The sequence below is a fragment of the Myotis brandtii genome, unplaced genomic scaffold, assembly GCF_000412655.1.
Source record: "Myotis brandtii unplaced genomic scaffold, ASM41265v1 scaffold393, whole genome shotgun sequence".
Lineage (NCBI taxonomy): Eukaryota > Metazoa > Chordata > Mammalia > Chiroptera > Vespertilionidae > Myotis > Myotis brandtii.
Window position 1 is genome coordinate 330,974 of NW_005365070.1, and position 27,482 is coordinate 358,455.

A 27,482-nucleotide genomic window follows, 5' to 3' on the forward strand; every position below is an offset into this window, starting at 1 on the left:
GGAAAATTCAGATCCCCCAGGTATCCCTCAAGCACATACTCCTATCAAAGAGGGCCAATATATTGGATACATCTTAAAAGAAAGGTAGATTAATTGTGCCTCCTTCACCCTAAGGTAACTTTTTAATGAGCCTACTGCAAAAGCCAAGATGGAGATCATTTAATTGAGGGACTAGGAGGCGTGAGCACAGTCGTAAAGTTTGTTGCTAAAAGACAGAACTATCTAGGCCAGTGTGAATATTTAAGGACACAAGTGTACATTTCTTCCTTTTACTATCACACCATGAAATAGAATTTTAATCAAATCTTTTGTGGTATAACGTAGAATTCTAGTTGCCTACTCCATCATCTACTTTTTCTTTCTGTAGTAACACATTTCCAATTTAGTTCATTCTGTTTTCCCTCCAGTACTGGACAGTGGGTATTTTGGATGGGATCAAATGTACTATTTATCTAAAGATGTGAAATCTTTGGGAGCTACATTAAGACCTGCTAAAGATGACTGTGAATTACTTAAAAGCCTTGGGCTTGATATTCAGTACACTTGGGGCACATGATTTTAGACTGTCTTTATGTATAGGAGTCATGAGTACATTTTCATTTGCATGTGCATGGTATAGTGACATATTAGTTGAAGACCATTTGTAAATTGGGTGGGCTATCAAGTTCATATGTTGTTGTTGTCCAACATAAATTCCCAATTATTTTGGGAATAGCACCTTGGTTTTTCTTTGAGAGACAATCTCTCTCTCTCTCTCTCTCTCTCTCTCTCTCTCAGGTTTGAGCAGAGTTGTCTTATTCCCTGGTTCAAAGAGTAGGTGCATAATCTCTAATCCCGCCAATTAGAATGTCCTATCCCCTGGCTGGCTTCAGGAATGGGCATGTAATATGAGCTGGTATAATTATGTGCCCCAAATTAGGCCAATAAATTATCCCTTGGAAGTATGCTAGTGCTATTAGCATCAGTGCATTCTTTCCTTCTGGATTACTAATCTAGTTAGATGTAAGTATGTGCCTTTGGCAGGGCTGACCAGCAGACCCTGTACGATAAATGAACAGATGACTTCGACACAGGTTTCTGTGAAAGAGAGGGCTAAGGGACTCTGCTTTAGTAGTAAAAGCAGTCCTGTTCACCTGCCTCATTGGCTTATTTTTCTAACAATAGCTTGAATTTAAATTAACTTTTAGATACAATCAGCAGGGAAGTATCTTTGAGAAAGTATATGCTTCTACAAGGTCGGGCCTTTAAATACTAAACATAGAGATTCTAGCAAAACACCCAAGGGTATTGGACTTGTTTGGAAAAGTCAACTTAGGGACTGCCGCCTTCGGCAAGGTCCCCTCAGATGACCTCGACCTTTCAGAGAATCCTCCTTACAGACATTCCAACCAAGTCCCGTGCTTCCCCACACACCTTCCAATAATATACACAGGAAATTAAAGCTGCAAAAAAGACAGCAGCAAATTCCCAACCTCACAGCTGAGAACTAGCATACAACTGTGTCTGAAGCCAAACCATCCATGGATCTTTCAACTGTTTGACCTAATACGTGTCCTCTTTTCTTAACGTAGCTTTATTTTGAATTCTGTTACTTATAACTAAAAGAATGTTGACAAAAGACAACCATATCCTTATAATGCACTCATGCCCCCATTTTACTTATGCTCAGGACCATTTATTGATAGTAGTTATGTGTTTCTTTGTTTTCTCTGTGCTATAGGTATTTTTTTCCTCCTGTATCACAAGGGTAAATTATTTATTCTTCCTTGTCTGATCTGCTTAAAGTCCTGTCATCTGCAACAACATGGATGGACCTTGAAGGCATCCTGCTAAGTGAAATCAGAGAAAGATACAGAATGAGTATGATCTCACATATATGGAACATATAAGCTCATAGAAACAAAGAGTAGAATGTTGAATGCCAGGAGCTGAGGGTTGAGGTAAATGGGAAGATGTTGGTCTAAGGGTACAAACGTTCAGTTATAAGTTTTGCAGATATAACATACAACATGGTGGCAGTATTTAACAATGCTGTATTGTATGCTTGAAAGAGCTATGATAGTAGAGCTTTAATGTTCTCACCATAACAATAATAACAAGATGGTCATTATGTGAGGTGAAGGGTGTGTTAACTAACCTTATTGTGGTAAGCAGTTAGAAATATACATGTGTATCAAATCATCAAATTGCATACCTTAAACTAATACATGTTATATATCATTTGTAGCTCAATAAAGCTGGAAAATTGTAGCCCCTTAACCATTTTTAAGTGTATAGTTTGGAGGCATTAAGTAAATTCACATTATTGAGCAACAATCACTACCATTCACCTCCAAAACTCTTTTCATGTTTCAGAACTGAAATTCTGTTCCCATTAAAAAATAACTCACCATCTCCCCTGTTCCAACTCCCTGGCAGCCACCATTCTACTTTCTGTTTCTATGACTTTGACTACTTTTTGTCACCTGATACAAGTAGAATAAATAAAATACTGTCCTTTTGTGACTGGCTTATTTCACATAGCATAATATGCTCAAAGTCCATCCATGTTGTAGCATGTGTCAGAGTTTTCTTCATTTTTAAGGTTGAAAAATATTCCGTTGTATGTATATACTACATTTTAAAAAATATTTTCATTGATTTTTAGAGAAAGGAACAGAGGGAGAGAGAGAGATAGAAACATCGATTAGAGAGAAACATCGATTGGCTGCCTCCTGCATGCCCCCCACTGGGGAGCAAGCCCATGACCTGTGCATGTGCCCTGACCAGGATTCTAGCCTGGTCACCTCTTGGTACATGGGACAATGCTAATCAACTGAGTAATACCAACCGGACTATATACTACATTTTTTATCCACTCATCCATTGATGGACAAGTATGTGTTTGAGTTCCTGCTTTCAATTCCTTTGGGTATATACCCAGGTGTAGAATTGCTTATTTATATGGTAATTCCACTTTTCATTTTTTGAGGAACTGCCAAAGTGTTTTCCACAATGTACCATTTTTTCCTGTCTAACAAACAATGCACAGGGTTCTACTTCAAATCCTTACCAACACTGTTTTCCATTTTTATTATAACCATCTGAGTAAGTGTAAAGTGGTATCATATTGTAGTTTTTATTTGCATTTCCCTATTGACTAATGATGTTGAACATCTTTTCATGTGGAAGTTTCCCTGTCCACAGCTTCAAAGAAGCAACCCTTCATTACATACCATGTAACTACAACCTTTTGGACAGAACTGAATATAACAGGGATAAACATTTGACTCACTAATCAAATTCTCTTTCTTCAGAATCAGGTATTGGGTCCCAGTGACTGAGTCAATTATTTGTGGGGAACCAAGCTTGAAACTCAAATGAATTAATCATTTTCAAATTGTGTCCCAAGACTATCATAATCATTTGGTGACTTGTTAGAAATATAAATTGTCATACCTCATCCCATATCTACTGAATGAGACAGTTGTCCCAGCAATCTGTTTTATAAGCTTTCCAGGTACTTGTGGTGCAAGCTATCATTGATATAGACTCTTAGGATAAGACAACCATTCTGGAAGTGGCCATGATCAAATAAATACTGATAAGTAGAGAAAGTTGAAAGCTTGTTTGGGGGAGGGAGAGAGAGAGAGAGAGAGAGAGAGAGAGAGAGAGAGAGAGAGAGAAAGATTTTACTTGATAACTTTCCAGTTCCACTAGGTCCAGTTTTTCTTCCTGCAATTGGAATTTGTGAAAATTCCCTCTATCATCACATAAATTCCCTTTATTTGAATAAGGTTTTTTCTTTACAATAAAGGTATCCTGATTTCTTAATTTATTATTTCTCAAAGAATTTATTATGCATTCACTATGTGGCTACTGTTTGAGGCACCATAAAAGATACCAAGATCAACTAGACCTGGTTCTTGCCTTTGTGAAGCCCAGTTTAATGGAGAAGTCATATAGACAATGTTAGAAGCACTGTAGGGGAGGTGGTTACTAAGCTTGAGATTGTCTTCTAAGTATTAAATGAATATTAGCTGCATTAATGATATATGGCAAGTCCAGAGAAGACCTGAAGAAAGGAAGTTGATAGCTCATATATACCTTGAGAGATAAGTTTAATATAGATAGATACATAGGTAGATAGACAGATACACCTGATGAGTGATTTGAAAGAAGAGGAGAAAAAACAGAAGGTGTTTCTCCAAGTGGAGAGAAAAATAGCACAAACATATATGGACTATGGTATATATCTGGGTGTAAAGACAAATACAAATTTAAAATAAGAGGCTACATTCTCTTTGTGGAAAATAAGGGAAGAAACTTCTCCACCACCTCTTCTCTTTTCTTTTAAAATTCCCTTCCCCATCCTTTTCAAATGTATTTAAATATTTATAATGGCTAAATGAGCCTCTCATTAGTTTGACAACTCAGGAATGTTCCCTCAAGGACCTGAGAGCATTCTCTCTGAAATGTAAATATCAAGGAAGGTAGAACCCTACTTCCTATGATAGAGCAGCCTAACTTCCCTGAGCACCTTGCTCCAATTTGCAAAATATTCTGTGGACTTCTCCTATGAATAAAGTCAACATAGTTGGTCTCCCTAATTATATGATAAATTAAGAACACACTATGAATGACAAAAGGTGCTGTCAAATCCTCTTATTGAAGACTAGCTATGGTTTATTTTGAAAACATATACATAATGAGTTGTATCTGCTTTGCTGTATAAGGAGGTGAGATTCCTTCCTATCTTTGCAATTTATTAGTAGACTAGGAGCCCAGTGCATGAATTTGTGCACATTGAAAGGAACTGTGGACCGCGAGGCTGCCGTAGGCATCGGGGGGAGTCTCAGTCCATCCTTCGCACCCCCACCCAGCCCCTCCTGCCGCAGCCCCTGGTCCCCTGTCTGCAGGCAGCCCTGCTCCCACTGCCGGAGTCCATTCATTGTCTTCACTAGCTGAGTTTAGACAGAGACCCCCCCAAAAGCTAGTAGCCATTGAAAGTCCTAGCAAAGTTCAGGGCTGTGCACCACCCAGTTAATCTAGGAACCACTCAGTTAATTTAGGTAATAATAGTTGAAGCATCCCCACCTTAGTTCCCTTAATTCCTTAGATACTTATGTAGATCCTTGTTGATTATTGTTAATCAGATACTCCCGGAAATCTATTGATGAGTTAATCAGATACTTTTGTCTACTCCTGGAAATTGCTGATCTGTGTGTCATTGAAACTTCCTTACCCTAAGGGCTACTCCAGATGAATAAAAGATTGGAGCAGCCTGAGCATGGGTGGAAGTCCTTCGGGACTTGCCCGCCTAGTCCCCCAATATTGCAAAATTATCTCGTGTCTTTTTCTCTCATTTGCTGTGCGGCTCCTCTTTCAGGTACCGAACCCTACTCCACGCAGAACGTGGAGGGAATGTTACTCGACACCCGCCATCACCACTCCCATGCGCTGATGGAGCAGAGCAATTGGGGCCAGTGCCAGCAGTGGGTGCGAGAGGTGGCTGCCGGTCCTGATCACCCCTCAGGAGCAGAGGAAGGTGGAGAAGCCCTCAGGGGCAATCAGGGCCGGCAGCTGCCACTTGCAACCACTGACGGTGCCCGAGAGATCGAGCGATCGGGGCTGGCGCCAGGTGCTGGCAGTGGGTGAGAGCAGGGTCAGTGCCAGTAGCAGGTGTGAGTGTAGGTGGGACCATGGCATGTGGGAGCAAAGAATTTTCAGTAACCACCAGAGGCTTGCCCTGATGACAGCAACTGGCGCCCCACCTTGGTCTGGCGCCCCCGCTCACCTGCTCCACCATCCCACCACAGCGATGCCCACCATGTTCTGCGCGCGCCCCCTGGTGGTTAGCACACATCATAGCGACTGGTTGTTCGGTTGTTCAGTTGTTCCACCTTTTGGTCGATTTGCATATTAGCCTTTTATTATATAGGATTGCCTGTGATGCACATCTCATTCTGGTTTAATGTTTACTCAATAATAAAAGTGTTTTCTTCCACTATTACCTTTGTGGAAAGGAATTTTGAATTGGAAGAAAATATCATTTTTTAAAAATGTTTAATTGATTTCAATGAGGAAGGGAGAGGAGGGGAGAGAGAAACATCAATGATGAGAGAGAATCATTGATTGGATGGAGCCCACAACCCAGGCATGTGCCCTGACTGGGAATTGAACCGTGACCTCCTGGTTCACAGGTCAACGCTCAACCACTAAGCCATGCCGGCCCGGCAGAAAATATTATTTTAAATTATATTTTCCCAACAGTGCTTTAGTTTGTTGAGAGTGCTCAGGTTATAGAAGGCAGGGGGAAAGATAAAGCTAGAGGGGAAGTGTGAGGTGGAAGCAAGAAAGAATCCTATGTTAGAGTGTAGGCTTTATTCCCTAGGCCATGAGGAGCTATGGAAGATTTTTAGTCAGGAAAGTGAAGTAATCAATTTTTGACCTTAGAAAAATTACTCAGGATGTAATATGGAGGGTGGGACAAATGGCACAGCGCTAAATGTGGACACAATAATAATTTAAAATACTATTTAAGGATTTTCTTAGTCCAATTACTCAAAGGTAATTGCTATGCTGATCTTTCTCTATGTCACCTAACAATATTTGGATCTTGTATATTTTTATTTTTACCACAGGGACATTTTGCACGGATGTAGAGAGCAGAGGACAACAATAGTGAATGTTGCTGCATCCTATTTTTCCTGACTGGTTTGGGTGCTCTTCTGGCCCCATGAGCTCAGCCCAATGACTCTTAAGGTCCCAAGCATATTCAGGATCTAGAATATCACTGATGGTGTCTGTCAGGAGAAAGGAGTTGCTTATTATAGTGGTTTCTACCATTGGCTGGTGCTCAGTTTATGGTAAACAATTGCTTGATATTTAGTGAGGTCTTGTATACAGTCCAAATTCAAGTGTGACTATTAACACAAATGCCTCATTTATTAGCAACCTCTATCTGGACCCCCCCAAATTGTAACCATTGATTGCCTGGATTCATGTGGGGTCAGGTTTTCCAAGTATAACAACCCATAGATTTCCTTAACATGGGACTTTGTAAATAGAAATTGAGAAAAACCAAGACACTTTGAATTAACTACACATACATTTATTAAATAGTTAACAAAAGCAGAACAATAACCACTTTATATATATGTATATATTTAACACAGATATGAATCTCTCTTAACTGCCAATTTCCCCCAGCAAAGAATCGTTCAACTCTTCAGGTCATGAAGGCTAAAGCAAAGTCTCAGTCCTGATCCTATTCTTTCCCACTCTCTTCTTAAGACCTACATTGATCCTTAATGGGTTGACCATCATCTTCTGTAACCAGAACATCTCTAGAAGTATGCTGACTGCAGAGTCTCCTCAGATTCCTTCTGCATCCTCTCAAGTTCAGTTGTTACTGCTTTGAAAGGTGCTGTTGCTACTGGTTGCTGCTATTCATCCACTGTTACTCTGATTTTTCACCAATCTCTTTGTTTTCACTTTTACATGCATGAAATGTACTGAATCTCTTATGGAGAAACCTCCTTCTTCCTTATTAGGTAAACCTATAATTTTTCATGCATCTGTTGTGCATTGCCTGGGTTCCCTGACTGCCTTTGCACTGCACTCTGTTTTCATACACAACAAAAATGCTGGGCTACTCTGACCAGAACTTCCTTCTTATACTGATTTCTGCATCTACTTCAGAATGTTGTGTTTTTCCTTTTTGGCATCCATTTGTAAGGACAAAATTAGACCTCCTGTTCCTCTCCCAAACCTCACCCTTATGTCTGGGTGGCTTACCTTTTTGTCACTGGTGCTCTTGGCTTTTATTCCTCAGCCTCACTGTCCTCCTGCCTAAGGGAGAAGTTTAAATCCAGGCACCAAAAGAAAAACTTGGGAAGGCCAAATTAAATGGATATTTCTAATTCAGAAAAGAGTCAAGTAAAAAATCAGAGTATGGGTGTCCATCTGGTTTTGCCTGTTGGTCAACTTTCTTCTGGCCAATAGAAATTTCATTTTCATGATGATCAGGAATGCCTGCCCTGAATTCTTACCTATCATTCAGCAGCTTCAAAGAGAAAGACATAAACTGAATTCTGATGAGGCCAAATACCTCTTATAAATGTCTATATACTGAATTGGTTTTAGTGCTGGGATTATCACAGACTCACAGAAACATGCACAACAATACATCAAAATTCTCAAATTTGGCATATTGCCATAGTGGGAACCACACTCAGAAATAGTAAAACATAAGGGGGCAATGGAGCTAGTAGCTCTGTATGATTCAGTTGATATTACACAGGGACCCAACCTCATCCCTGTCCTATTTTACTGTTATAGATGTGTGAATAATAATACTTTATTCTGTCACAACCTCTCATCCACAGGCTCTTCACCACCGTTTTCCATCAGCCCCACTACCAAATGGTGGCCAATGAGAAGTTCACAATTAGTGTTTTTAAGTATTTAGAAATCTGACAGAATAAAGTATTACCAAATTACATTTTGCTTTCTTAAAAACCTAACATAATTATCCTTTCATTCCTGTGCTATTTATTGGACAAAACCAATTTTAAGTGAGAGAAAACATTTTAATGAAAAAAATCTATGCATCTCATTGTTATGAGACCATTGATGTCCATCTTGTAGAGAATAAAATGAACAACACTGGTTTCATATATTATGTTAAAGATGCAGGGTAGAAAGGAATAACTGGAAATTGCAAAACTTCTAATATATCTTAGAATATGCCTCAATTTTTGAAATGGAATAGAAACCAATAAACATTATCTCAAAATTTTAAATTTTCTTTTACTAAAATATAAGTATATCTTTATGGGGTTAGTAACTTCACTATCATAGGAATAATACATCTAATACAATGGATGATTATATAATTCAAAATACTGAAGTTATATTGTGAAATAAATTTATTCTATGTATGAAATATAACATTGAACCAAATTACAAACTTAGATTTTACATTAGAATTACTAAATATGAGGATTAATATGCTAGAACATGAATATCTTTTAAGTGAACCCCTAACATGTGGATATGGATTCATAAAAAAAGACATAACCAAGAAATTTAACATTTTATTAAAAGACCAAAAAAATGAACATAGAAATAGCATACTAAAATGAGTTGCATAATGCACACTTTTAAACACAAAAAGCAGTTCAGCACTAAAAATCGGAAAAAACATAAAAATCAAAGCATCTAGGTGCCCTATTGATAGCAGTTGAGAGAATGAGCTATTGCATTTTAGCTCATATTATGACCTAAAATATTATGGGACGTTTATATTTTTGAAATGTTGGTCAAAATCTATAATTGTTGCACAGGGCTAATAATTTTCTTATCTATAGGTATTTTTAAATTGACATTTTCTACCCAAAATACATGTTTCCATTTTCTACATTATACTGGATTGTTGTTATAAAAATGTGGAGAGTTGGCCCTCAAAAATACATTTAAGAACATATTAAAATATCTTAATTTAAAGTACTGTAATTAGTGGACATAATAATAAAAGTTCATTTTCTAATAATGCAGAAGCAAAAGCAATAAAGGGAAGTTTATTTTGAAAGGGGCAACTCCAGAATCCAATGATATGATAGTTATATCATTCTCTCAACCGCTAGACACAAAAGCCAGCAACAAAATAATTGTGTTTTCATCACTAAAAAAATAGCATCAGTATACAGAAATAAAACTTTGAAATCATGCAGTTCTATGACAGACAAACATTTAGGTTCTGTGTTTCGGGGGGAAAATAGCACTGCTTAAAACTGGGCTACTTTTAGGTCTTGTTACAGAGGTATTTATGTTATTAAAGTAAAATATGATGTAGAAGATGACTAGTGAGGATTTTTGCAATATCTGCGAATAGCTGTGATTTACTTCAAAGTGATACATTATTTTTCTTTTAGGTCTAGCACTATAATTGAGGATGGGTTCTACTTAAAGTTAACATTTCTCTGGAATAATCCTGTTTCAGATTATTAAATGGGTAGTTCTCTTAAAGGCAAGGACAAGTAGAGAGGCTGGAAAGTATATGAATTAGCCAACTAAACCTTTTCCCAGTCTTAATGACAGAGGTCCTCTTTTGGCCTCAAGTTATTCACATTCTGTTAGACTTCATTCTCTACTTTTACTTCTTTAAACACAGCTACTCTGTTTAAGTGCCAAAGAGTGTGACTCAGTGGCTGTCATCAGGCACAACATGCCAGAAGTTAATTTGGTATCTTTTGTGATGTTTCTAGGTTCATTCTTACTATTTTATTGATTGTTTTTCCTGACTGAAAATCTTACTATATTTCTATTGACTTCATGAAAATATATTCTCGTGGCTATACACTCACAAGGAAATGTTGGAAAATATGTTGGTGATAAGGTTGAAGTTGAAGTTCTTAAATGCAGAATAAGTGAATGCTTACATTTTATATCATGAAAATGCTGGTCAGATAGTCAGGCTGTTAGTTATAGGTTGACTCTAAGGATATGGGCTGAAGGGACAAAAATAGATTTCTAATCAACCGGCCCTGAGTTATTGGACAACTGTAAGGCTTGGATTGCTTTCTAGCTTTGGCTTATTTTCCTGTCCCTGTGAGAACTATCAAAATGGGTAGCAATATTAATAACTCCCTCACCCCCAGGATGGGCTCCTTCTCTAGGGCAAGGGCAACAAGTCCCAAGATGTGAAGGACTCAAAGTACCTGTGGTGATCTCTCCTTAATCCTTTATAACCTTGACCTTTCATGGACCTCATTGCTTAGAGGCAACAAGAAATTAAATGGTGACCTGGATATGATGTGGGAGCTAAAATTGGCAAAGATAGTTTGATTGAAAAATTCTTTTCCAGCTCCTATGTATGTAAGCTTTTTGCTGATTCTCTCCTGTTTAGTTAAAACAGTGTGAGGCTGAAGTGGCACTCTGGAGTACTTTCTAATTTGGTAAAGGTTAAGTCAGAAAACAGCTTCCACTGATCAGGTATAAGGCAAATAAAGCAATTTATAAAGTTGTACCAGGAGCATTTTTTCCTTTGTTGAAGTGAATGAAATGCCGCATACTGGCCATACTTAACTGTTAAATTAAATCTTTCGATGGTTGCCAATTTGGTTTTGGGTCCTGGATCTTAAAGGGGAATTAGTGGTAGATGTTAACTATTGATTGTCACTTAAATAGATATTAGCATATATATGTATATGTGTATATATATATATAAATTGATAATTTTATGTGAAAGATGTAATCTAATTTGATCATAATGGGAATATCCATTTTGGAATTTACAGGGTATTTCACTACTTGCAACCATTGGGGGGAAAAATACTCAGCTAGAAACCTGCGTGTGTGTGTGTGTGTGTGTGTGTGTATGTGTGTGTGTGTGTTTACAGTGAGGATTAATTTAAAAAGCAAACAATTTCTGCTAGTGATCTTGCTAAAAGGTGAAGTACTTTAACTCCTGTTCAGTGCTGCTAGCTGAAGTTGAGCTGCTACCTGTTACCAGTCTACTCTTTTGGTCAGCTGGAACAAACTAGAAAGCCTTCACAACAGCAAAGCAACATCTCTCTCTCTCTCAAAGCCTTAGAAATAACTCTCTCTTACTAACTTTTCCACTATTCTCACAGACTTCTTATATTTAAAAAAAACCTCCAAGGATTGCTTTCATGGACTATGTACATAAGTGCAAAAAAGGTGTGTCTCACACATTCGCACCCTAACTGAGGCAGTCAGTTAACTGCAGCATATGTCTCTTCAACACTGTTAAAGGGTCATTCCACAGTATCTTTATGCATGTTTTTGCAAGTGAATTAATTTCATAGTATGCTTTTATCATTCTTTAATCCTCATTTGGATATATTTGTGTAAGTATGTAATTCCAGAAAAGAGAATTTCTGCAGTTACAGCTATGCCACTTGAATAATTTTAAATAAATGAAGTTATGAAAAAAGGTCAGGTAACATAAATACCACAATTTTGTTTTGAAGTCCAAATACTGTGGAATAAAACCCTACACACACAACAAATTCTATAAGCTATAAAGCTTGATTTTAGAATCCATGACTTGTAAACTTTTTGATAAAAAAAAGTCACACAAGGACACAAATTCAGCTTTCAAATGGGAATTTTGGACAAAAAGAAAATCAACCATATATGTTTTTTGAGATTTGAGATGTATCTTCTACATGCTCATACTGTCAAAAACCATGTATAGTTTACAAATAAAATTTTCACCAAAAAGGTGTCTAAAGGTAGCCATGTTGTAGGTTTGTTGCTAAAGCAACTAAATATAATTAGTTAAAATTATTATTTGTATATAAAGTTTGTTCTTAAACTGTGAACTGTAAAGAATAGTTATGGATTATAATCTATATCTTGTTATGCTTCAGTGTCAGTTTAGAACCTATCTAAGAAGGTTGAACACATGTAGTAAAATCTTAAACTTTCTCTAATTCTCCTTCAAAAGTAAATTCATTAGTCACTTAGCAATATAAAAAGTAATAAAATCAAAACCTTAAAAACTAACAAGAAAAATGAAAACATGGCACCAATTAGTGAGCTGGTGCTAAGAACCTTAATTTGTCATATTTACAGTTTGATTAGGTTATCAACTAAATTTGTAAAAAAGTTATACCCTTTTACATACTATTTATTCTATTACTTTTAACAGGCACTAGTAAAATTAAAAATAGGCCACTATCTCTCTAAATCTATTCAACAGAATTGGGAAATCATATTTCCCTATTTCTATTTCAATGTGTGTGAAATGTAGAAGAGTTAAAAAATAAAAGAGGATTCCAGTTTCTAATAGTTCTGTGCAAAACAACCTATCCTAGAGATTACAATAACTCGAAAACCTTGTGGCTGCATTTACCTAAGAGCATCCTCATCTACTCTCTCCAAAGGCATGGAAAAGGAACCCAATAACATTCCAAGTAGCAATAGGCCTTCTTTACATATTATTTAATACAATTTAATGTCAATGTTTTCCTTATTCGGGCATTACTATGCTTACTGGACTATCCTGTAAAACTGATTCACGTTGTAAAGGTTAATTTTATTTGGTTCCTACTGATGGTAGTGAGGAGGTACTTGCTTTTTCCCAATTTCAGAGCTGGTGAGACTACCAACTAGTGAACACAGCCCAGTGATGTAGGACAACACTTCCGGCAAAATCAAAGTACTTTAAAACATGTTAAAAAATGGATGGAGAAGATTGATGGACTAGGGAGAAGATGGCTTTTCACATCACAATCAACTACAAATTAAAGACTAATCTAGACAAGTGAAATAAAATGCAATAGCTGGTTACAGAGTCATGCTCCGATTGCAAAAGAAAATACTGTATTTAAATACCAATTTTATGAATCCATTTAATTTTGATGTCATCTTAATCTCTTTAAATTATACTCATGGTCACAGTGCTTTTTATAAAAAGTTGACACTACTAAAACCCTCTTAAAAGATAATTTTTAGATTATTTTATCTGTATACATGACTTATTTTGTCCAAGTGTCAGCACTATTGCATATTTTTGCAAAAGGCTGAGAGAAATGAACAAATACAATTTTGGATAATTAAAAATAGAGGCCCTTGTAAATTACAAAGCTTATAAAATCTTACCTAAGAATCACAAGTGATTAGAATTTTATATATACAATTCATTCAGTAAATTACTGTTTAGAGTCACTGATTTTGTGACTTCTCTTTTTATCTGAAAATTTATAGTCTAATGACTAATCTTTTCTTTTCTTGAATAAAGATGTTGCACAAGTCATTGCACAACTAATTTAAAACATGTTATCTTAAAATAGTATCATGTCAAAATTCTTTTGCACATGTATCAAAACATTAGTGCTTTGACTTTTCTTTCTTTAAATTCATTTATAAAACAATTTTTAAAATGCCAACAACATAAAAAATTGTGGCACCCAAAATTCAACTACCCTGAATATTTCTCACCAAACCTCTTACTAAAAAATAAGTCTTTATTAATGTCGTCCAGTGCTTAAAGCAACATGAAAACAACTGTACTCTAGGTTTGCTGTCTATGCACATCTTCATCAGAAGTTTAAAAAGTTAAATGAGACAGCATGTTGCATCAAAAATATCAAACTACACAAAAAAGTTCATTTTACCCTGAAACATCTCTATCCCCTTTAGGAATACATCCAGACTAGCTTAGGTGCATCCTTCCTGGAGTCCTGTGATCAGATCTACCCTTCTGGGGAGGCACTGACATAGGTTTCACAAAACTCAGTTCCAAACACATGCAATTTCACAAAGGTGTACTCTACTTTCTTCTCTATCAATGTTAAGATTTGAGGAAAAAGAAATTAAGTGGTTCAAAGAATCAATAGGTAAAAGTCAGAACACCTCTTTTTCTTTAACTCCAGGCAATACTGTAAATAAATGGCGATGGCTCCATATAAGCAATACCATTTAGATATCACTGATGATCATGATTTGGATTGATAATTAAGATCAACAGGATATCAACTATTAAAGAGCTCATTTTACTCTTTTGTATTCTGAGCCAATTTGATCAGCTTTGGGATGGAGTCTCAAATGTCCTGAAGTACAAACAATGTGAAACAGAGGAACAACTGGGAGCCTGGAGATATTGGTGTCCGACTGTGCCCAACTGAGCACAGTAATGGCCAATGAGATGCCCTGGGCCTCAGTTTCATCTTCTGTGAAAAGGTTTTACCAACTCCATTGATCTGTGATTCAAACACTACTAGCCTGCTTAAGGTATCCTAAATCAGATTTTCTTTGTCATTTTCATGAACTAGAAAACATTAAATCTAAGTTGATGTAAAATATCATATGGTTCCACTACTGTATAATAATAGTAACTTTAATAAGTGAGTAAGGTGGATGAGGCATATCATATAACAGGAATTAATTACTATTTTACTTGGTTATAAATTTATTTCATAAAAATTAGTAATGTGAATTCAGTTCAGGTCTGTGGGGTGCAGCCTCTCTGTCTCATCCAAAGGGTCTTAAACATCTCTCTGTTATAATTTTCAAATACATATAAAAACAAACGAATCCAAATCAATATTGGTTTTGATGAGAGAGACTCTTGTTAATAAAGTTTGGGGAAAGCAACACTTAACATATATCACAGGCTACTGCTACTTCACTGAAGTGTTTAATAAAACTGAAAACTCAGCTGAACTAGCCAACTGTGGACATCCTTCCTAGAACTTTTAAATAAATCAAAGAATAATTTTAAATGTCTTTCCATCGTCCTTCCCACCCCCGCCATTTCTCTAATCCTATACTCAGGTTCCAACTGTGATCAATAGAAAAGATTGTCCATTTGGGGAGGAAAGGCCTCACTTGGAACTAATTCTCTTTCACCCTGACAGACTTTCACTAGATTGCACCTTACTTATTATAAAGAACATAAGACATTTGCATTCAGAAATGGCTCTTGTGTAAAAGGTAGCAATCCAATGATTTTTACAGGCTTTTCTCCAATGTGTAAAAAGTATCTCCATGTCCCCATATCCCCGTTTAATTTATTACCTGTAATTAGCATATCTTTAAGTCTCCAAGTACCAATTTTTCAACTGAAGATGACAAATGGCTGTTTTAGACAATCAACCTAGGAGATAGGATCCTTGAACCATAAAACATGTAATGGGCACTTTACATATTTTTTAATATAAATGCTGAAAGATTCATTTAAAGGTAAATTCTAGTTTTATAAGCCATTTAAAGAGTGAAATTAGGGGTTAATGTTTTAAGCAGTTCCCTGTTTTTCTTGTTTTGTTTTGTTTGTTTTTTGCAGGTAATTATGTCTCTCTCACAAATAATGTACTAATGTGATCATATTATGCAAGGTCAGATCTGCAGGTATAAATTATTCACATGCATGTTTATGAACAGGTTTTGTGAACACTCAAAAATAAGGCTTTTAAAATGTCTGCCCCAAGAAACCTACAGAAATATTCTAAACAGAGAAAGCATATTAACATTAGCCTGTCATATTTTTTAAGCACACATATTTCTGTTTCCCATCAGTAACATTTTAGTTGAAACCAAAGACCACAGATATTACAGCAAAACTCTGTAGTATGTAAAAATCTAACACAACACAATATACCACAATACAGTACAATACATTAATGAGGAAAATGGTATTTGGTATAATTTTTACCTTTTAAATCAACCTAATAGGCTACTGTGTAAACAAAACAGTAAGGTAACAGCACTTCAAAACAGATGAACATTACCCACCAAGAATGCACAGTAAACCAAAAATCCACTGTGACGATTTACTCAGCCTAATAGTTATTAGAAAATCACAAAGAACAGTGTGACAAATTACAAAATTTTATAGTAGTGTTCTACCTAATAATTCAAATAAGATAGATGGTAGTTCGTTTTCTATTCATGTTTTGTTTTGACATCTCCATTGATTGTTTAATGCTTTCTTTTTAATTTGTTGGCTGGTATTTTTGGTTGTTTAATATATTGACTGCATCATGCTTATTGTTGTGTTGGTAGAAGAGGTCATACAATACTACATATAGAAAGGCCATATGGAGGTTCTCATGGAAAGATTCTGATACTCCATAACTCTGTTGTTCAGAATTTCAACTGAAATGGAAAAAGAGAGTGAGAAATATTTAAGGGTTATTGAAGCAGGAGTCAGGATACTTTGTTCTTGTTCCAGTTTTTTATGTGAACTATACCAAGATATTCCCCACTCTGACTTTCATATTCAATATCTGTAAAAATGGGGCTGTTGGAGATGGTCTCTAAAGATTCATCTCTAAAGTGTATGGTTCTCATTGAGTGCTAATGCACAGAGTTGCCCTAAGTTAACAGAGATGTGCTCAATTGTTTAATGCATTATCTACACAGTGCCAAGCCTTTTGACGAGCATCCACCCATCCATCCACTTCCTTCAACAAGCATATTGAAAAATCATGCTTACACCTGAAACTAATATAAAGTAATATTGAATGTCAACTGTACTTGGAAAATAGAAAAAAACATTTGATTCCAATCATTCAAAATATGCAAATATTAAATAAACTTTAAACATTTTAGCTAAATGTATTGGAGAATAAATATGAAATCTAGGTACTATATAGTATTTTACAAAATTACATCTTTTAAACGTTGGAGAAATTTTCAACATGTTACATATTAAAGTGATTATGATGTGCCAAATCCCTGTACATTTTCTAATGGAATCAAAGGAAAAGGAATCACTATTTCCAAACATGTTCTGTTAGGAAGTTAATTTGACAACCTTTGTTTACCTTTATGTGAAGCAGCCCATGAGAATCAGGGAGGTGTTCACAAAACCCACAGTCTCATATTTGGTGCTATTCCCAAGTTACCACTATCCCAAATGTTACCACTGAAAACTATTACAATTCACAGCTACTTCAATTATTCCATATACTCAAAGGTATCTTTAAAAAACATTTCTTATGATTGAAGGGACCTATTTATCTAATGTACAGTCAGCTACATGCTCTGGGCATGTGTGTTCTCAGCAGGAAAGAAATGCTAGCCAGGTTCTGGGGAACCAGCCCACTAAGAGAATAGGACTGTTGCCTTCTTCAACCAAATGACACACTCTAGTTGTGAGAACTTCAAAGACTAATGTATGCAATTCAGAATTGATATACTTCTTTAATAAGTCCCTATAATTAATTAATTAAAATAAATTAAAATACCTAAGAGTCTTAAGTGGCTTCAAAGGTCACATGTACCAAGTGAACAATTGCTCAAATTAAGTGTGTGCTATTACAAGCTCTGAACCAGACAGAGGGCATCAAAGGTTAAGGGGGTAAAAATCCAACAGCAGCAACAAAAATTACATACAAAAACCCCACGATTTGAATGGAAATACTGATTAAATTACTAAATTATGTCACTCAAAATTCAAAACAGCTAGGGAAATTCTGGTAGACTTACATGGGAAGCAATGCAAAATGGCAGACTGTAAAAACACTATTTTCTAAAATGACGTAGGACAGGTATATTACTTATTGTCTTTTTAAAAAATTCTTTATTGTTTAAAGTATTACATAGGTCTCCTTTTTCACCTATTGACCTCTCCCTGGCCGCCCCCACCCCCTACACCCCTACTGTCTGTGTCCATTGGTTATGCTCATATGCATGCATCCAAGTACTTTGGTTGATCTCTTACCCCCTCTTACTGTCTTTAAGATAATTATCTCAGTCAATTTGTGACAAAATTATTTTGCTTAAATGCAATTTTTAAAAGAAGCTAGAAAAGTTGAAAAGAATTGAAATTGAAAGGTGAACTCTGTCTTTGGCTAACAAATTATACCCCTTTAGTAGGAAAATATTTCAGAATTTGTAAGCTCATTGGGAAAATACAATACCAGCTGTCATTTTTATATAAAAACTGCATATTTGCTATCTACATTTCAATTTGGAAAATTTAGAATGTTTTAAATCAAGCTCTAAGTTATAAGCAATGCCTATAGTGAAAGTATTTACCAGAGCTTTAGCAAATGCAATTGTGTAAATAAAAATATAACCTATAAATATTATTTATATTAATACTCAAAGAAACTTACTGTTCTATTGGTAACTTCTACATCTGTGAAACAAACATGCTACTGTTCAGTTCATCTATTGATAATGCTGGTATCTATAGTAAAAGAGATTTTAGATTAAAATAGTTTCTTGAGAGGATTCCATTTATTTTGTTCACTGCTTGGACATGGTAATCAATACCATAATCATGTCACAGAAAAATTTAGACAATATTAATGATATATACTAATAATTAATTTTGCAAAGCACAGATTAGAATGTGATTTATTTCCCCAATTAATTAATGCTTTGTGTGCTATATGGTTATCATACTTATAATTAAAACAGCAGTGGAACTTGCAGTCATGAAGCATGATTACCACTTTAATAAGGCAAAACAGCCATAACATTACACAATAACTATTGTTTGTATCTCCTTACAGTTTCAAGACTCCCCCCAAATTTCTAATTTTCCTTGTGACTCTGCTTGTAAATACCTAAAGCAAATGAAAATCAAAACAACACAAGCACATTTAACGTCAGTATGAGAAGAAATTTCTGACATGATTATTATATAATTATAGGGATATCTGTGCCTTAGAAATAGATGTATTAACTTGCTTTCTTTCCAGCAGATATGAAGGTCGAAGTGATGATTGTATTTAGTGAACATTTAAACACAATAACTAAAAATGGTAGTAAAATAAAACAAATTCACCTCTTGAGCAATGAAAAAGTGTTTAAGAAATATTTAGTATATACATTTAAGGATTGGTGTAGTAGCAACAATTGTATATATAACATATCAAGAGAGACATATGGTAACTTATTGAAAATGAGATAACTGCTCATCTCAGGATCAGTAGCAAAGCAGATACACACCTCTAGGACAGAGATTTTCAATCTTATTCATCTCATGGCACACATAAACTAATTATGAAAATTCTGCAGCACAACAAAAATATATTTTTTGCTAATCTGACAAAAATATATAATTTTAACTCACACATTGTTGTGTTGGCTGTTGTCATTTTTTTATTTGATAATCTGAGTGAAAAGAGGTCAGTGCCCCTGACTAAATAGTCAGGTATTGCATGTTTTAAAAATTCTTATAGCACATCACTGTTCTGCAGCACACAGATTGAAAATCACTGCTCTATAATAAACACAAAAATAAAAACTCTAAATGTAACAACTACTTGGCAAACACAAGAATATGGACCAATGTCTCTCACCAATTCAAAAAGCATATACCGTGTCTTACCAACACACCATAGTTATCTAGGTGAAGTAAATTGCCAAACCTGATTGCCTGTAGCTGTTGCAGCGAATGGAACACTGGTGGCAGGTGTTGTTGCTGCAGACACAGTGGTAGGTGTAGCACCGTGCATCATGGGCACTTTCCGTAGGAAACCATGGAAGCAACACACAGGAGGGTGAACCATTTATGCAACCATGACATAAACGATGAAATGGAGCATGGTAGGTATCACAGCAACAAGCCATGTGACATCATCATCATGGATACACCAGGGTGCAACATGCAATCACAGTCAGTGCAAAGCAACACAGCACAGAATGGGGAAACATTTAAAAAGAGAAAAGGGATAAACAATTATAGTTTACATTGAGAAAAACAAAATTATTTCAACATTTAGTTAGTTTTTTAGTAGAATCACATTTTATTTTAATTAAAAGGCAAAATTTTCAGATGGTTAAATTGGCTGCATAAAGTAAAATCTTATTTTACCAAGACTATCTGTATTAATAACTAGTTAAGTAGACAAGTGACTGGGTTGCACATTAAAAATGGGAGTAGGGAACTGTGAGTTGGTGCCTGGGTTCATTAATTTATAGATATGAGTGCTGTCACTAGATTTGCAGGTTCAAAGGGACAGTTATATGTATACTTACCTGATCTACATGCAAAAATATGGTAGTTCAGTTGGCGGATATACGGTAGGGGAGCAGAGATGAATAATACAATGGCCTACACATTCAGGTTTTTAAATACAACTCTGGCAAACCCCTTGAAACTTAGGCTATTTATCAAACACATGGGATACTTTAAAGAAAATATATGACAAAATCTTGTCTTCATGGCAAATGTTACAGCTACATGGCTAGCAGCCATAACATCTCTTTCAGGGTGTTTTCTCTTTGCCTTTTCTAGTTTCTACCTCATTTAAAAAGCTTTTTGGGTGCTTTTCTCATTTCTAGCTCATTTTGGAAAGCAAACTAAGGAATTAATGGGTGAATGGCAAGCATTCATATATAATCATTTACATCTACATTGATTGAATTCAGATTTTTTGAAAGTACAGACAAAATGAATGGCCCAGAGAGAGAAAAATCAACATATCTAATGTCGTAGATACCATAGTTGTACCCCCAAATGGTGATTAACAGAAACTCTGTAGTTTATCCTTATGCCTATCTCTAGTTATCCATTACTTAGAGACATTCTTTACTGTACAACATGTTAATTCTAAAAACACTCCTCCCCCCCTTGGGAGCACAGCAACTCTACAGGAAGCAGCACTCGTAATGCATGCAGTTTGCATTCCTACACAGAGTTCTTAGGTGAAAGGACAGGGAAGCAGAGTCACAAAATGTGAAGACACATTTCACAAACTTGCAGAAGTCAGATCGTCTAGTCATATGCATATAGGGCTCCTGTTCTTATCAATGGAAATATTTTTTATTTTTACAGGGGACAGCCAATCCCTCAATATCAGAGGCCGCACCTCCGTAGCCAGTGAATTTTATTGTACTACTCTGTGGTTGCTGTTTTGACTTTTTTTTTTTATCTCAGTAAGCCCCTTAGTTCTTTTTGGGCTTTGCATCTACTCTGTTTGACCAATGGGATAGAGGTCAAGCCATTGCAAACTCTCAAAAAAGATTAAAGGAACTGAATTGATATGAGATGGTAGGATGGGGTGGAATAATTTCTCCCTATATCAAACAGAGCTATTTTCTCCTTGTCTATTACTGATGCATATGGGGACTATAGGAGCTGTGAACTCCCCAGGAATTCTAGACAAGTCACTTTCTTGTCTTTTGTATTAGTGATGTACAAAATGGTTTTGAGATGTTACCATATTTTATTGGTGATTAATTAAAGTATCTTGTGTAACTGGTTAAAAAAATCACATACCCCCAAAGAGTTACTTTGAAATTATTCTGTTGTGTCTAGCTTCATCCTAGAACATTATAGAATTCATCACAGGACATTAAGAAATGTTCTAGCTTTGCTAAACTCATCCTTTCTAAACATTTGAGTTTTGACTAATTTAGATCTTATGGATAACTTTTTTGGAGGAAAATTTTGTACTTTAGAAATTATACATTTTAAATATTTCATAGTGTCCTAGTAACAGATGTAAAGCTAAGAACAAAACTGCCCATTCTGGCTAGATAAGGAAATGTTTCAAAATAGTTCGGCTATACATTTTAGGGTGAAAATAGAGCAATGGCAGGGTCAGTATTTGGCCAACCAACTAGGACTTGAGAGTGCAGGACTAATGTGATTCCACAAAGACGTGAAACAGCACCACATTAAACCTTAAATACTCAGATAATGTCTAACCATATCATTCAGTTATATGCTCTTTCATAGTCACAACAGAAAAATCACTTTTTTCAGATTAGAATAATTGAGAATTTTTGTACAAAACCTACCAATACTTGAAGGAGGTGCCATGCACAGTATTTGCCCTGTACACCATGCAGAAAAGCGTGAAAAGTAAAGAAAAGAGATATTTCATTATTTAAGCTTTACTGATAGAAATAATTTTAACTAAAAAGATAATCTTTGCAATATTAATTAATTAGCACATGCAAATCCAAGTAATCTCCTATGCTTATAATTACAGCCTAGTTTTAAAATCACAAACCCAAGTAATCAAAGTAATTCTTGGATGCTTAGGTATAAACATGAATATTAAATTTTCTTTAAGAGGATTATCTCACTTAAATTACATCCTTTATTTATTTTGGACAAATACATCCTAAGTAACTTTAATCATGAAAGGGATAATTTTATTTATTACATAAATTGTTTTCAAAATATGCACCAAGATCTGGTACCTAGTACCAATAGTTCTTTTTAGAGCATTTATCTATTATCACTACCTATTCCACCTTGTAACTGAGGACTTGACTATGAACATATGGCAAATAGGCTTTTTATCAAAAGGGGGCTCAGCCTGAAAGGTTTTTAATTTGTTATTACTTAAGGGGGACAGGGTTCTTCAGATATTTTGGCTTATGAAGCTAGATTTTAAATTATTCAAATCCAACAAAAAGTCTGAAAATTGTGTTTTTTAAATGATATCATGAAAATTACTGTTAGTAACTAGATAAAACTTTTTAATAGCTTCTTTCAAAATGTATTAACTGATTAATTTATCAATTAAGCAAGAGGTTTTTTTCTTCAAGTCCAGGTATACAATTCTATGCATTTAGTATGTTTATACAATTAACAAGCCTTTATAAATTAATTTTTAAATCATGTCATTTTCATTTAATAATAGTTTCCAAAGTGGGAATTTATAATTCTGGCAAGAAAATCTATTATACTCTGGGTAATTCGTATTTTCAATTTATTCCTAAGAGACCATATGCTAATTCTTAAAGTACTGAACCACAGAAGAAAAGTATTTTCCCACATATATATATTTGGACAAAATTCTGGCTTAAAATTTTTATTCAATTTGGTACAAAATTGTTAAGCTGTTAAATGTAGTTGAATGTAAAAGATAAAATGTGCTGCAAAGTGTCAGGAAAGTATGTCAGGAAAACTGCTATATTTTTTAAATATTAACTGGTTTAAGAATTAGAGGCTAGAACTACCTGTTATATTATACTACATATTACCTGTATATTATACTATACTATAAATTTAAGGGTAGTTTTATTATAAGTATCTTCAGTATATCAAAGATATATGGACTTTATATTTTTGCAATGCTGAAAATGAGAAAGATTTTTTTTTGAGGACAGACCAATGTCTTTGAATGTTATACCTAAGAATCAAAAAATTAATTTGAGACTGAACCAAGTGAATCAATGATAAGAAGCAAAAATTAAGAAATGTTAAAAAGAAAAATATGGACAATGTTTCCTAGTTTGATTTCAAATCATTACTTTTCAGAAATCACAGAAACAAAATTTTTTATATATACTAGCAGATCAAACGTAACTGCCCTGTTTCATTTCCAGTCAAAACACCTGTTGATAGTCCTGGCATAGCAGTCATTTGGTAGCTGGTGTGCATTGTATACACTCACAACATCATTACACTCACAGTGTCCACAACCCAGTTCTCACCTGTAGGGATAAAGGCTGGCTGCGGGAGCTGCAGGTTAGTCAGAGCCTGTTGGCAGTGGAAAACACTGGGATTAAAGAGCGGGATGGCACCATTAGTCTTTTCAAGTGCCGATCTCTTTGGTATCAGTTGAAATGCACCAGGCTGTAGGGCCTGTGAGGGAGGGATAGATTAATAAATAGTACCGAGGAAAGTAAAGAATGTACTCAAACCAAGCAAGCAGCAGTTAGATAAGGTATGGTCTGGGAACCCTCTGCAAGTATATCCATCGAGCAAGGTAACCAGCTGCAGAGATGAAGCAGTTCACTCAATGACAACTTAGTTCAAAACAGAAAAATGCATACAAGGAAAAAAAGAAGCTTTTCAACTTCGCTAATTTAGGCAAATAAAAAAGGACCTCGTCATTTGGACAGGGTGTGACAGGAAGCTGTTAACAGCAAATAAGCATTTAAAATTAACATGCTCGTCTACTATTAAAATGAGATTAGCAGAGGCAATGGGTATAGCAGGAAAGACATTTTTTCCAGTTAAAATTCTGATAAGGATTTAGGAGATAAATGGTATATAGGCGATAAAAAACACTATCAGTAGTTGGAGTCTGCTACTATAGCCCAATAAAACAAATCCAATTTATACCAGGTCTTCAGATCCAAATTCTATAACTGTATATCTCCCAACTAAAGTGTAAGAAAACAGGCAAATTAATTATTACTTCCCCATCACCCACCTCACCCAGGTACCACAGATAGTTAGCAAAATCAATTATCATTTGCAGAGACTTGCTGCACATTTCAGTATGTGCCATTTGCTTTGTACAGTTCTTGTAAAGTTTAATTCTAAACTGTATTAGCATTTAAAAATCCTCCTTTCATGTCTACAATTCTTTCAAAATTCCACTATGCTTATAATACTCAGTCAAACTTGTCCCTGGATCAGATTCATTGGAGAAGTTTGCCATTACATTTTTTTCTCAGCAAATTGTACATTACTTAAAAAACATGCCCCAGAAACAACAATTAGGTGTGCTTCAAATTCTCAAGTAGACAAGGACATTGTGCTAAGTAGCTAGCATTCCACACACTAAAAAGGGATATGCCATGACCTCCTTACTCCTGTGAATAAAGAAAGCCTAAAGCAGGGGTGGGGAACATCCAGCCTGTGGACCATAAAAAGCCCATAAAATCATTTGGTCTGGCCCTGCCAAGGCATTAGGGGTGAGTTAATTAAATGTTTGACCAAATATAGCAGGCTAATTTTTAAGTTGATAACTTTGTATGGCCCATGAATGATGTTATAAATATCCAAATGGCACATGAACCTGAACAGCGTAAAAATATCTGTTTTCACTAAGCATTTCTACTCTGAATCCTTAAACATATAGAAAGCTTAAACTTCTTCATGGAAAGCCTCCTTTGTATAATCTTATTTCAGACAAATTCGTAAGGGCCAATTTGACTTTACCACTAGACTCTGCTCTGATCAGTTACTCAGAAAGGAATATTATATTAACATTTACAAGTACCAGTCAATTGAAGGCCAACTATATAATATTTAAATTTCTACATGGAAATTTGGGGCTGATTTATGTGTATTTTACCAAATACCCTCAAATTATCAGGAATGAACACATACATATGAAGGCCCCATGCCTGAATGTGGGACAAGTACATAAAGGCACAAGCAAGCCATTCTTTATACACTCCACACATATGAGAACCTTTACTTTTACGGAACCAGCTGTATTCTTCTTTTTTATAATAGTTCCATGCTGTTTCTGAACTGCATGCCACCAACAGAAATAATCCAAAAAATGAAGGCTTAATTTTGCATCGAACATTCTGGATGCCTTCTATTATCATAGTTTAAAATTCCCTCATTCAAAAGAATTTAAGATAAACAACATGTGGTGAGGTCTTTTTTTAAAAACATTCATTAACAGCCCTAACCGATTTGGCTCAGTAGATAGAGCATCAGCCTGCGGACTAAAGGGTCCCAGGTTCGATTCCGGTCAAGGGCATGTACCTTGGTTGCGGGCACATCCCCAGTAGGGAGTGTGCAGGAGGCAGCTGATCAATGTTTCTCATTGATGTTTCTAACTCTCTATCCCTCTCCCTTCCTCTCTGTAAAAAATCAATAAAATATATATTAAAAAAACATTCATTAACAGATTATGTTTTCCAGATCAATCTTTCATGAAGTAATGGGTTCAGTTATGAGAGAACAGGGATATTGAGAAAGTGGAGCAAGTCCAAAATTAGTGCTGTGTCCTTAAAGCCATCATCTACCAAGAAAAGTTGGAAGCATCTGGTTTAGAGAATAAGAGATCAGAGTCACCACTCATGGAATAGGGGTTGACGTATTTTGTGTAATAAAAAAAAGTATGAGTTGCAGTTATAGCAAGATAGATTTCAACTCATTATGAGGAAAACATTGTTAACAAATAGGGGGTTTGAAAATAAATGTATTTCTCTTATTAAAGGTAAGGTCTCTGTCAGGGGCTTCAGGTTCCTGTAGATGATTTTTTCCACAGCCAGGAAATATGAGGTTCCTCAAGGTTTTATCCCTTATTGGATTATTACACCCTGTTACACGAAAGGCCCAAGCCAAAAAAGAAATAGCGAGGAGCTTATCAAAATAATTGACAGCTGTGACAAAGAAGTAATCATAATTCCTATTTCTCAACGTATCACACTGTAGTATGGTATGCAAATATTTTCCCTAGCTCCTAAAATCGATTTTTCCCCAAAACTGACTTGCTAGGACAACTTCTCTTGCCTCTTCTCCCAACCATGTAGAAATGCCCTTCCCAGCCTCGGCTGGCTGCTTCCTTAAAACCGTTCCTCCAAAAAGGAAAGAGAATCTTCACCTTTGGGAAACAAGAGCCTACTTATTATCCCATCTTTCAAGTCCTCTGTTTTTGAAAGGCATTACGGATATTACTAACAAAGTCCCCATGTAGGTGGCTCATAGGCAGAGGAGCAACTTGCTGCCCTTTTTCATATGCTCAGGTTAGTTATGCTATAAAAAATCATTCAAAACTAATTTACTATTTAAATGATATAATTTTATCTTTCCCTAAAAAATGGGAGAAAAAGCACAGTGGATTATAATAATCAGTAAAGCTTTTTAAATAATTGCCTTTAGAAAATTTTAGTGAATGAAGTAGAACAAATAGGTTCTCTCTTTTCCAGCTTATAACCTTGGCTATTCATATTAAGTTCCACTCGTGACTATCCAAGGTTATGGTTACAAGACAATAGACACGCTGAGGTATATATTAATCATTTACCCCTCCCCCCACAAAAAATAGTCCATAAGTCCTGGTCTGTTCTTACCATCCCGGTGGCAGCTGAGTGGTTCATCTGGTGATGAGCTGCCTTGAGTTTGGCTTGCAAGTGTGTGGGAGGATGAAAGTACTTGCATTTCTCCCGGGAGCATCGGCCTTTGATGTAATCCATGCAGATGGTCACAGTATTATCACTTGCCTCAATCATAGAAACATCAGTAGGATGAGCGTAGCGACAATCGTTCTCACCACGTGTACAATTTCCACGCTGAAATTCTCGGCAAACCTTAAAGAAAAAAATATCACATTGATGACTTAGAAGGTGATTAAGTT

The 27,482-nt window shown here is 35.6% G+C and overlaps 1 protein-coding gene across 10 annotated transcripts in view; it reads right to left on the reverse strand.

Moving 5' to 3' along the window:
• Positions 1 to 9,064: 9,064 nt before the first annotated feature.
• Positions 9,065 to 27,482, reverse strand: part of MBNL3 (muscleblind-like splicing regulator 3) — a 124,376-nt gene continuing 105,958 nt past the window's right edge. For 2 of the 10 annotated variants that reach the window (XM_005872810.2, XM_005872818.2), the window contains exons 4-10: positions 27,199 to 27,435; positions 23,866 to 24,016; positions 22,216 to 22,251; positions 19,839 to 19,933; positions 18,976 to 19,031; positions 18,576 to 18,649; positions 9,068 to 16,608 (exon numbers count right to left, since the gene is read on the reverse strand). In XM_005872810.2, the coding sequence (XP_005872872.1) occupies positions 18,631 to 18,649; positions 18,976 to 19,031; positions 19,839 to 19,933; positions 22,216 to 22,251; positions 23,866 to 24,016; positions 27,199 to 27,435 (594 nt within the window). In that variant the 3' untranslated portion in view covers positions 9,068 to 16,608; positions 18,576 to 18,630. Of the gene's footprint in view, positions 16,609 to 18,575; positions 18,650 to 18,975; positions 19,032 to 19,838; positions 19,934 to 22,215; positions 22,252 to 23,865; positions 24,017 to 27,198; positions 27,436 to 27,482 lie in introns of all 10 variants that reach the window. The other 8 variants (XM_005872812.2, XM_005872814.2, XM_005872813.2 and 5 more) reach the window with 8 other exon arrangements.